The sequence below is a fragment of the Aedes albopictus genome, chromosome 2 (genome assembly GCF_035046485.1).
Source record: "Aedes albopictus strain Foshan chromosome 2, AalbF5, whole genome shotgun sequence".
NCBI classification, from domain to species: domain Eukaryota; kingdom Metazoa; phylum Arthropoda; class Insecta; order Diptera; family Culicidae; genus Aedes; species Aedes albopictus.
Genome location: NC_085137.1, coordinates 378,325,713 through 378,338,588, shown reverse-complemented (window position 1 = coordinate 378,338,588; position 12,876 = coordinate 378,325,713). Strand labels below are relative to the sequence as shown.

At 37.2% G+C, this 12,876-nt stretch overlaps 1 protein-coding gene across 1 annotated transcript in view; it reads right to left on the bottom strand.

Annotated features, from left to right (window-relative positions):
- Positions 1 to 5,811: 5,811 nt before the first annotated feature.
- Positions 5,812 to 12,876, bottom strand: part of LOC109425682 (uncharacterized) — a 112,549-nt gene continuing 105,484 nt past the window's right edge. The window contains exon 7 of the mRNA XM_062853030.1: positions 5,812 to 6,637. Coding sequence (XP_062709014.1) covers positions 6,332 to 6,637 — 306 coding nt within the window. The 3' untranslated portion in view covers positions 5,812 to 6,331. The remainder of the gene's footprint in view (positions 6,638 to 12,876) is intronic.

Genomic DNA, 12,876 nt, shown 5'->3' with positions numbered 1-12,876 from the left:
AAACATGTCGTTAATTATTTTTCCCAAGAAGTTTGGATCCACATCAAGCTGTAAAAAATATAAAAATAGTGGGTATTGCCAATTATTGTACGGTAAAAAATATTTGTATGAAATTTATTATGAAAAATGGTCATTTTTCAAAAATCTCGCCGGGGCGACCTCTAAACGTCATTTCTGAAAGTTGCCGTCATACAAAAGTTTGTTTCTAACACCCTTAGCTATCATTTGCAGGGTGAGACCCCAAGCTTTTTGACCATGTGCAATTTTGGGACAACCTACCTTCCATTATCTTTCTCTTCCATTACTCCATAACTTCTATCGCAAACACACCCAGGGATTGTTTCGGAAAATCTTCCATGGATTTTTTTTAGAAAATATGATGTTCAGAAATCTTTTGCAAACTATTCAAAAGTTTCCTTTAGAAGAATTTCCTTCATAAAATCTTGCAAAATTCAGAACTCCTTCGACCACTCGAAAGTCTTCCAGAGATTCTTTAAGAAATTCCGCCACAGATTCCTTCAGACATCCTTAAAAAAGCTTCTTCGGAAATTACGACTTCCTTTTAAAAATATCCTAATTTGCCCCTTTGAGGGTCCCTCCTGACAATACCTCTAGCCCATCACATGCAACAAAAATAGTCCGGTTGAGATCCCCGGGGGACACCATCGTAACCTTCCCTTGTTAAATGGATAAAATCACTGTGCTTAGAATTTTAGTAGGTAACTTATTCTTGATGAAAATGAACTTTATTCAATACTTTTAAAGAACATGTTATTAGTTTTTGGGAAAAGCAATTTATAGCCTTGGGTGATACACAAATAAAGTCATGGAAAAAATTACCTTTTTCAACCCAGCCTCCCTCGTATGTCACGTTTTTAGTATCGGACCTGATCATTGTTTGTATGGGTATATTAGGATCATCATTTCACTAGTTCAAAGAAATCATAATCTTACTACCGAAAAGTGATTATCAATTCGCTGGACGCCCATAGGCCAACACAAAAAAAATGTCTGATAAGGATGTTAACTGCGTTTTGTTAAACAACTTGACAATATAGGCCAAGAGGCCAGTAGTTACACATACTGAGTGATATGAACTCATTTATTTGAAATTCGTTGGAAAAAAACATCAATAAATAATCAAAAAGCAATCCAGCGACCTGTGAAATTTTCTTTGGTACACAGAAAAAAATATTCATGTAAAATTCAGCGATAAATCATGCACATAAAGGGAGTGCATATTTACATGAGATATTATGTGAAATTACGTTACCTTCGTGTAAGTTTTCGCAAATAGTCGCGTAACCGGTTGGTGTCCATGATGGTTTACGTGATGGTTGGCGGAAATTTACACGATGGTAATGTAATTTCACATTTTATCGCATATAAAAGTGCACTAACTCTAGCATTCCCTTTATGTGCATGATTTCTCGCTGAAATTTAATTACACATTTTTTTCTGTGTATAAAAATGCTATAAGTCTTTAGTTTTGGGCGCCGGTTTGTGAAGGATGCTGGCAAAACCGGAAAGCTTCATGTAATTTCGTCTGTTCTGCGTTTGTCGAAATTGTGGGTGTTCTAGAGCAACAATCACTGTGAAGAAGAGGGTTAAACACAACATTTTATGTAAGATATACATTAAACAGTTCATACAACATAACCATCAGAAAACATGAATACAACGACACATCAAACGGAATACGTCCTGAAGAAGATATAACATGAAACGTCATCCTCCTAATCACACATTTCAATCGTCCCGGCTCGTAGTCTATTAGTTTGATGTGCCTAGCAGCTCATCCCATCAAATGTCCAGTCCCCTTTAGCTTGACGTCAATGACTATCGGAACGGATGCCAGAGGGGTTCGGGCGATTACCGACAGGAAATGGAAAGTGCATGTATTTTCTCGTTCTAGTTCGTCTTTTTTACCCCATAAAATCAAACGGAGAGGTAGGTACGTCGGGAGTAATCTTACGTCAGAAGGATTCCAGAGAGACCTCAGCTAATCTGCAATCGTTCACCGGCCGGCTACTGATGGGTGAGTGGCTTCAGTGGGTGCGAGTTTTACGAGCTTGCAAGCTTCATGAAGCCATTCAATGCGAACAAAGTGACGAACGGTGCTTCATGGGAGTTCGACGCTTACACACAATTCGTACCATAACAGAAACTGTCGTCATCGTTTTTCAAACGAAGGGGAAATATATAGTTGTAGAATGAAACTTCACATAAAAGCCGACTCATAGAAGTGTAGAATCGCATACGGTGGCTTAAAATCAATGTGACGTGTTGGATGGTAGAGCCGCCATGTGTTTTTCATGTGAAATTTCACGATGATCAATGGATGAAACATTGAAAAGCTAGTTTTTGCCTCGTATTCTGATTTGGCATCTACTATTCGTTGCAAGAATGTTAGGCTTTCTTTCAAAAGAACGCGTAACTACATCAACAACTTCTCAGAAGGGATCGACAAAATTGAATAGTTCAAAGGAAGCATAACTCGTATATCTAGAAAATTTTCGGAAGTTTGATGGCAAACAAATAAACAAATTCTTGAAAATGGAGTAAATATATTATACCAAAGCTGCTACAGTGCAGTGGTTTTTCGGTTTTATCACGTTCAAAAAAAATTTTACCGTGATATAAACGAAACCGTGAATTTAGCGAAACGAGAAATAAATATAATTTTTTTATCCAAAATCGTTTCGTTGCAAAATATATAAGTCGAAGCTTATATTTTTTAACTGTTTTGGTGGACTGGATAATGCTGTACAGCATTATAAAAATATAAAAAAATATAAGCTTCGACTTATATATTTTGCAACGAAACGATTTTGGATAAAAAAATTATATTTATTTCTCGTTTCGCTAAATTCACGGTTTCGTTTATATCACGGTAAAATTTTTTTTGAATCAATACATATTGATTTTATATTGATTTCGGAATATTTTAAAACAAGTGTGATAAAAACGAAATTGGGCGAGTAGTGATTAAAACGACTAGTGATAAAACCGAAACGCCACTGTACTACCTACTCTAAAGTTGTATGGGGTTCAAATGGATCCCAGATAACCATAGAAGGGTTAAATAATAAAACAAGATATTAAGAATGAAAATCAAAAATTTGAGTATCAGAATACTAACCAGACAAACTATTTGGACGTATATTGAAGTTTGTGTTCTTTTTTTTTCATATTATTATGCGGTAAAGCTACATCGCATGAGATGCAGTAAAAGTGCCTTATGCATACAAAAGTGGAGGCGCTAAACGTGCATTAACGGAATAATAATAACGCTATATGACTTGAATCAATATCTTTTGCGATGCACGGTGTACACTATTGCGATCTAATATAGAATTTTATGCGACTTTATTATATTAAAAAACAATTCTTGTTACCTCAGTATCGAACTAATAAGCTTTGGATTATTGAGCCACACTTCACACTTAACACCGAACACTACTTATGAAGCAAACTGGCTAATAGTCATGACATTCTAATTCACTTTAGTATTTATTGGAATGTACTTGGTTTCCCTGCGTTGTACGTGCTCAGCAGGCTATCTGGAGCGCAAAATGACGAAGCGTGATTTCCCGCACAGTTATCACTACCCCTCTCTTGCCAGCACAACTCATTGTCAATTATTAGGTCAACAAAAGTAAAATGATGACTTTAGTCGAATTAGTTTTTGAACCTGGGTTGGAACTGGACCGAATGCCATTTGGCCGACGCCATTTGGCTGAAAGGGTCGTTTGGCCGAATGCCATTTGGTCGAAAAATCAGTGATGAACTTAAGTGACCATACCACAGTTCCCCGTCTCAGTATAACTCGAAAGAACAGCCTATGATTCAAAGAAGGAAAAATCTTTGATAAAATATTCACAGTTTCAACGCCAACAAATCCCTGAATATCAAAACTAGAAAGAATAGCCTATGATCAAAAGAAGGAAATACTTCTGATGATCATATTGGCAGTTAGAATGTCAAAAACTCCCTCTGAATTATTTTGATAATAATTCAGCCAAACGTCAATCGGCCAAACGACCCTTTCGGCCAGATGGCATTCGGCCAAATGGCGTTCGGCCAAACGACATTCGGCCAAACGGCATTCGGCTAAATGGTACACAACCATCACATCGCAATATACCAACGTTAACGATTCTAGCTTATGCGAGTTTGTATGCACATTTGAACGAATTAATTTTTAATTTCATGCGACTCAGTTTATACACCAAGGCGAGAAAAACTGACATAATAAGAAAAGAACTAAGCAAAGTCGTATAACCATCGCAGTACGCAATTATGTGAATTCAATTGACACTTTGCGAGTTCGCTCGAACACTTTTGCGAATGAGCAAAGTTCGTCGCAATAAAACATTGTAATATCGTTTTACGAAGTAGTCATACATGATAAAAGTTAATTTGTACTCTTATATGATTTTATCAGATACATCGCAATAAGTTTTCATCGTATGCGATGAAAATTGTCCCTCAGCCGTACATACAGGGTGTTAGGTTCATGAGTGCAAACTTTTTAAAGGGTGATAGAGGACCATAAATGGTGAAAAAAATTGTTCTACGCATATGGTCAAATCTCAACCGTTACGTAGTTATTGGACTCCCCATGTTTTTGACTCTTATTGCCTTAACTGGCTATAACTTTAAAATGGTCAAACTTATCGCAGTTTTTTTACTCTTATTTGAAAGATTATTGAATTTTCTATCAAATGGCATCTTTGAACCGATTGGTTTAGCTAAATAACTAAGTTTTCTAGAGCAAAATAGCTAAAAATAGCGTGTTTTTATTTGTTTATGTCCATTATCTTTAAAACATGCGTAATAATTTAAAATTCTTTCTTTGGAAAAGTTGTGGCCCCTGTTCCACTCTACAATTTGTTCTTTGACGCCAAACTTCTAACTCTTATCATTTTCTTGCAATTTTGATTTAAATGTGCAGCACAGTGCGCAAAAAAGTGCTTACCATGACGATTGCAAATTTCTGATCTGAAATGCGACGTTAAAATCGAAATTACAAGAAAACGATAAGAGATAGAAATTTTATGTCAAAGAACAAATTGTAGAGTGAAACAGGGGCCACAATATTGCCAAAGACAGAATTTTAAATTATTACGCATTTTTCAAAGATAATTGACAAAAACAAATTAAAACACACAACTTTTAGGCTATTTGATCTAGAAAACTTAGTTATTTAACTAAACCGATCGGTTCAAAGATGCCATTTGATAGAAAATTCAATAATCTTTCGAATAAGGGTTAGAAAAGTGCGATAAGTTTGACCATTTTAAAGTTCTAGCCAGTTAAGGCAATAAGAGTCAAAAACATGGGGAGTTCAATAACTACGTAACGGTTGAGATTTGACCATATGCGTAGAACAATTTTTTTCACCATTTATGGTCCTCTATCACCCTTTAAAAAGTTTGCACTCAGGAACCTAACACCCTGTATATGCGATAGTGGCTTAAAATCACACTATATACGAAGTACAGCGTCCATCCTTATGCGATTCCTGGTTGTCTGGGTAAAATCAATAACAGAGCTGCCGTGTGCAGCATTTTTGTCCCATGTTCTATGAGAATACCTATTAACATGGGACAACTATGCTATACACGGCAGAGAGTCCCTGTCAAAAACATAACTCTGTGCTTCGAAAGGCAGTATTTGGCAATTTTATTTACAAAAATGGATGATTGCGGATACCTATGCAGTACCACATGCTGTGAACCGCTTCCCTCCAATTGTGCCGTTTGAGACCGGAAGTTTTTCTTTCACCATTGAAACCACCACGCAGCCTCCCAGTTTGGCTAGCTCTCTATTCAATCATATGTCGGACACGGATATCCTTCACAATATGTATAGATATATAAGTCACTTCAGTGATGTGTATTTTGTTCACCGTTCGCTCAAACGTGTTCGGTCGTTTTCGGAAAATCTAATCAAATTGTGTGTGTGCACTTCACTACCGCACCCGCGAAATAAAGTCTGATTTTGCTTGAATTCGATATATTCAATTGTCGCATGACGACCGACGATCCAACTCGTCGACGAATCGCGCGCGCAACACTTTCACATTCACAACTTTCCGGCCTCGCTGTTGGCCGGAAGTATCGCACAAACATTCTCCGTTCCTACAAGCATAGCTCATTCCGTTGTTGGTCAGATTTCCAGTTATGTCGCCCTCGCCACGGCCTCCTCCTTCCGCGTGCTGCCCCACCCTGTGCGTATCTCTCTAACTAGGTGCGAGACCAACCCAAGGGAGAGGAAACTAGGGAGGAATCCGGCGACGCGCGGCTAGGTGCAAAGGGTCAATTTATTATGTTCGATGAACCCGTTTCAAAAGTTCGCCACCATCACTGCTGTGATGCTGGTTGCTTTTCCGCTGCCGGTGATGATGCTGACGACGGTGGTGGTGGTGCTGATGGTGATGCTGTTTCTGATGTTTGCTCTGCGACGACGAACCCACTTCATCGTTAGCGTCATTCTCGTCGTCGATCGAATTGTTGTTGCTGATGCTGCTGCTGTTGATGATGTTCGTGTCCTCGCGGTTGTTGGCATTTCTAGCGTTGCCAATCACTACCAAAGGATCAGGTGCCTTCCTCTCGGGGCGGCAACTTTTGCTCTAGAATAAATAAACAGAAATAATGGAGAAAAATTAAATGAGATTTATTCAATCAGCAGCGTCGGAGACTATTTATAGAAGTATGTTGAAATTATATTATAAAGTTGGGCTTGCGACCGATGAACGTTACATTTGATTAATTTCATTTGGAGTGTCTCTTCCGGAAAATGTTGGGTCAAAATCTTGGGATTTTCATTTTAGATCCCAATCAGTATTTCCACAATATGCCGGTCTGTGTCATCAGCGACGTCAATCATTCAATCGAATCGTACACCTCTAGTCACAGAAGTCCAGCCCGTTGTTAAATGTGTTGTATCCAGCCTACCACAGTCTATGAAAACTGTTCAAATTTCCTTTCAAAAACGAAGAAATGCAGAGCCTCCAAGAAATGCCTGTTACGTTTCTGAAAGTCTCTTAATGCCCTCAAAAATCCCCTGAAACACTTTTCAATGTCCTGTGACGCTCCAGAAATCCTCAGGAACCACCTCACCCCCCAAATCGCCCGCGAAACCATGTAAAACCACATGCATCTGCCATCATCTGACAATCCTTTGAAACTTCCAGAAATGCATCCAAAATGCTACTGAATCCCACTCTGATCATCTGTAACGCACCCGTAACCCTCCGAAACCCCCCAAAATGACCCTAAAACCACCTGTAATACTGAAAATTGGCTGAGTCTTCCTGAAGCCAACGTAAGCCCCAGAGATTGTCTCAGGTCCCCTGTAACGTACCCTTAACCCTTCCAAACCCCCCAAAATGCCCACGATACACCACGTAAAGTCTCTGAACTCGGCTAAAATTCCTCACACGGTGCTCCCCAGACCGTTATTATAAAATAAAAATCTCCATTCAATCGGTGCCCACCATTCGTTTTCTATGACTATCCTGTATGTCTGGGCTAAATTTGAAAAAAATCGTAGGGCCCATTTTTGAGTTAGGCCTTTTTAAAGGGCGTAAACCCATATATTCAAAGTAAAAATCGAAATATGTGTGTGCTCAGTCATTTTTTAACGATTTTGATGAAATATTTTCACGTAGAATCGTGTTGTATTGAGTACCAGTAGCGTCAAACATAATTTTGACTGATTTCTACCAACATGTGAAAAGGGCGGAACAACCATTGCCCGCCTCTGCTTCTTCCGTCCCTCCCATGCGTATTTCAATTTATTTATGAAAACATATATCGTTATCAGATACAGGGGAGTCTGCTCTACCTGTCACTGGTCAGAGGTTGCTGAAATTTGCAATGGTTCACACCTAGAAAATATCATGTAATTTTAAGTGTCCTGAACCTGACATATACGAGCATCTTCAAAAACACAAATTTAGAGGTTATAACATGTAAAATTACGTCTTTCAAGACACCTTAAAATAAAACTTATTTTTTCTTAGCGTCTAGCAATCGCTAGAACCTATTTGACAGATAAAACATAGAAAAGATAAATATTGTCATGCATGGGATTCGAACACCGGATCTGCTGATCGTGAGCCACGTCGCTTACCTCTCGGCTATTTCACCGAGTTAGATGGAGACTGATGAACGTGATACTGATTCTACATTTCTGGTGAAACGGATTTGTTGACATCTAACGCAACCAACCAGCACTTAAGTACTTAATGCGCGTAAAATTGAGTCCAATTTGTGATTCAGTCTTGAAAACGTTTACGTGTTTTGGTGATTCCGTTTCGTGGAAATTTCAGAATTTCTAAGTGTGTTGTTACGCCATTTTCAAATGTTAGTCTAGATTTTTTTTATGAAAATGTAAACATTTGAGTGTTGTAATATGGATAAGTGAGTACAATTACGTGAATATTACAATCAATTCTGAACATCTACGTTTGCTTCAACTAAGAATAAAGCGCGGACAAAATTACAAGAAAAGGAAAATATAAAGATATCTATAAACCTAATACATGATAAAAGCGATGAAGAAATTTAAATAGAATTTCAGGAATTATAAAAGAAAGTAGAAAAAAGTTAGAGCCATGAAATTTCATCCATATAAGTTTGTTTTCACACATGAATAAAACACAAAATAAATACCCAAGTATGAGGCAGAGCAGATCCCAACAAAATATCTTATTCAAAGGAATGGTTTTAAAAATATTTGCTACAAGATATCAATCGCTTTTCCAGTGTTTAATGTCTCTCGAGTCTATTAACATTTAATCATTCTCAAGTATTGATGAAGTGATATCCATCACGATGTTTGAACATTCTAGTGTGAAGCACATGTGTCTTAAGACTGGGGCCTGAATCCCACTTCTAATGTAAAGTAGAAGTAGGAAAGTAAGCCATTTCGACTAGAAATCTCATTGAGCTAAAAGCTAGGTAAAATAGATAAAAAGTTATTTTCAGACCATTTTATTTGATACCATGTCAATTCATCTGATACATTTATACAAAAAGTTTTTATATTTGTTAAAAAATAGGATTAATAAATCAACCATCTGAAGTGAAGAAGATCAATATTTCGGTCCCTTAAATGTTGAAAATATTGTGTGGGCAAAAGGGGGGAGGGGGTTAGGATGGCCACCGATTGATTCCTTTCTTGTTGTTATCATTTATTGTTATTTCTTACAAAAAAACAACAAAAATAATACACCAATCAAACCAGAACAGATACCTTACGTTGATTATGGACAGCGCCAGTTGAAATGAGCCGTGAAAATTATTGATGAAATTACTCACTCACATAAAATATGCAAATGTCTCTGTAAAAGTGGATATATACAGACTTGCTTCGGCATTGGCGTCTTTTGATTTGCAATACACGTCCACATAGTATCAGCAATTTGGCATTTATCTTACTCATACGCTTAAAACCGCTTGTGGTCAGTATTACTATTCTGCGGAAATGAACCTTATACTCAACGCCATTGAATTTGATGGGACTGCGTTTCGTTTCACTTCAACGATCAACATTAACTCAATTTCACCATTGCATGGCATCACTGCGGCCAATCAGTTTCGAACAAAGCATCTTGTAATTATCGAGTTGATAAAAGAGAAGACAAATCACTGTCAAGAGGCACTTGTGGTGTGATGATCAAGTTTTCTCATATGTAGAAAATTTAAACAATTTTTGTGGTCTTCACTGCAAAGCGGCTTTCAGTGTTGGTATTATTAATTATAATACACTACTTTCATGATCAAGATATTACTTTTTTTAAATACAATATATACTTGATAAAATGTTATTGCCAATCGAAGTTTATAAATCATCAGATCTTGGTGTTCCAGATTTTATACAAATATATTCGTTTTTTTAATTCTTCTGCAAATAAAACTAGTATGTTAAGGGCTTAAAACAATTTCAACTCTTCTTCTACGCTAGCAAGATGCGATTCGCCCCGGATTGAACCTTTGCTTCAATCATAACCCTGTCCATCCTTCAAAATGTGACCGTCTGATCTTGAGCTGCCACGAGTATTGTCGCTTTCTCCCAATACTAACAGATATGATTAAAAGTTGTTATCGTGAGTAAATTTATATAATTAGTTCAAAAAGATCTTCGGCTCCGTAAAGCGTTATACGCGATTGAGCCCCGAATAAATGAACTAGATTAAAAAAAACTCTTCTTCATTTTATTCTCAATGTGCATTCCCTTCATTTACTTTTTTGTTACGATTTTCTTAGCGTATTTCAACTTGAGAAATTACAAACATTATTGAAATATTTTCATATAAATTCACATTTGTTTAAATAAATTAATAAAAATGTTCATATTTTCTTCAAAAACTTCAACAAAAACTATGCTAAACATATCTAATACTCAATGCAATACAATTCTTCTTAAACATATTTCATCAAAATCGTTTAAAAATGGCTGAGTACATAAATATTTTGATTTTTCCTTTGAATATATGGCTTTACGCCCTTTAAAAGGGCCTAACTCAAAAATGGGTCCTACGATTTTTTTCAAATTTTGCCCAGACATGCAGGATAGTCATAGAAAACGAATGGTGGGCACCGATTGGATGGAGATTTTTATTTTATAATAACGGTCTGGGGAGCACCGTGCCTCAGAGAAGTCCATGAAACCCTGTGAAACCTCCACTCACCAGAAACTCTCTGTTATGTTTCTGAAAACCTTCTGCAGCCAACGCTCCTGAACTCCACCGGAAACTCTGTATCGCTCCTGGAACCCGCCAAAAATGTTACAGTAAAAAAATTAGCTAAATCGGAGCATTGATTACGGAGACTGAGATGTGTGAAGTGAGCGACATTGCTTAAAAATAGAACAAAAATCGATTTCAAATCATCAACCTTGTATGGAAAGTCGAAAAAATTTCCGCTCTACTGTAATTTTTTTCCTTCGCGTTTTCGAATTCAGGGCATGATTCTACACCAAAAACGATCATCAACTTACCGAGTTCAAAAATGCTGTAAACTGGTGTAATTAAAACTCGCAGTTTTTTGACTGCTTTTATGAAAACCATTGATAAAATGTTTTATAGTATACTTGAAGTAATCCATAAAGACAGATTTGAAGGGTAAACAAAACATTCCGATTTGTAAACCTTCTGGCAATCATTATTACCACAATAAAACTGTTAAAACTCTCAACAGATGGCGATCCGTTCGATTAGTAACGACAGCTGTTGGTGGAAAAGCAGAACTACGACATTTCTATCTTTATTGCGGTCATCATAAAAGTAAACTTGCTTTCGATTTATTTTCGCTGATTATGGTTGTCGCCATATTGAAGAATAAGCTAACGTGAATGGAAATTAGATAATTTTGCTCAAATTAGCAATGAATTGATAGTTTGCCTCCATTTCCATAACATGCTCATATAAATAAACTTTCTCAGCTGAGATTTCATGTGATTCGAGTTAGTTTTACTAAATAAACAAATTGATTTATTCCATTCCAAGATGATAATATTCACTATTTTTGAAGCGCTATAATTTTATGATTCTGTCACTCCAATATTCACGGTAAAATTGAATGCACATAAGCCTAACAACACAATAACGACTAAAATATTACTTTGAAATGACCGCTTCTACTTACGAATGATGTATCGTCCTGAACATTACGTGCCATTGAAGAAGCATCTCTGCATCTCGAGCTGTCATATTTTTTGTTGAAAAAAACAACAACAATCGAGAATGGGAAATTTTTCAACTAGGTTTTAAAACGGTTTAATTGCTACTCTTAATGCGATTTGCAAAACCTCTCCGAGAGTGGTCCACTTAGCCGGAAGATGCTCTTAAAGAGGTTATCAAGAGGTTTTGATGTAGAAATCAGTTTTATTGCGAGTTTTATAAAATTGGTCATGAAGATCTTTTGTAGAGCTGAACATAATTCTAGTCTAGTCTAGTCTAGTCTAGTCTAGTCTAGTCTAGTCTAGTCTAGTCTAGTCTAGTCTAGTCTAGTCTAGTCTAGTCTAGTCTAGTCAAGGGGGAGTCGCTGAGCACATCTTTACTTGCGCCAATTATTTTCAGTGTGCCACCTGGTATTCAATTGTGCCTCAGTGTGCCCCGAAGTGCCACTGCTTGATGATTCAGATTTTGCTTGGCAACTACCAAGACAACCAACTGTTTGTTTTCATTTTGCAGTTCAAATGCACATGGTTGCCTAGTTTTTTCACCCTAACTCAAGTGTCAAAATTGTGCCTCAGAGTGCCTCGGTGTGCCACACAGCGTATAGGACGGTGTGCTTGGCACCTCTTGGCACAATGTTCCAAGCGACTAGCCCCTTGAGTCTAGTCTAGTCTAGTCTAGTCTAGTCTAGTCTAGTCTAGTCTAGTCTAGTCTAGTCTAGTCTAGTCTAGTCTAGTCTAGTCTAGTCTAGTCTAGTCTAGTCTAGTCTAGTCTAGTCTAGTCTAGTCTAGTCTAGTCTAGTCTAGTCTAGTCTAGTCTAGTCTAGTCTAGTCTAGTCTAGTCTAGTCTAGTCTAGTCTAGTCTAGTCTAGTCTAGTCTAGTCTAGTCTAGTCTAGTCTAGTCTAGTCTAGTCTAGTCTAGTCTAGTCTAGTCTAGTCTAGTCTAGTCTAGTCTAGTCTAGTCTAGTCTAGTCTAGTCTAGTCTAGTCTAGTCTAGTCTAGTCTAGTCTAGTCTAGTCTAGTCTAGTCTAGTCTAGTCTAGTCTAGTCTAGTCTAGTCTAGTCTAGTCTAGTCTAGTCTAGTCTAGTCTAGTCTAGTCTAGTCTAGTCTAGTCTAGTCTAGTCTAGTCTAGTCTAGTCTAGTCTAGTCTAGTCTAGTCTAGTCTAGTCTAGTCTAGTCTAGTCT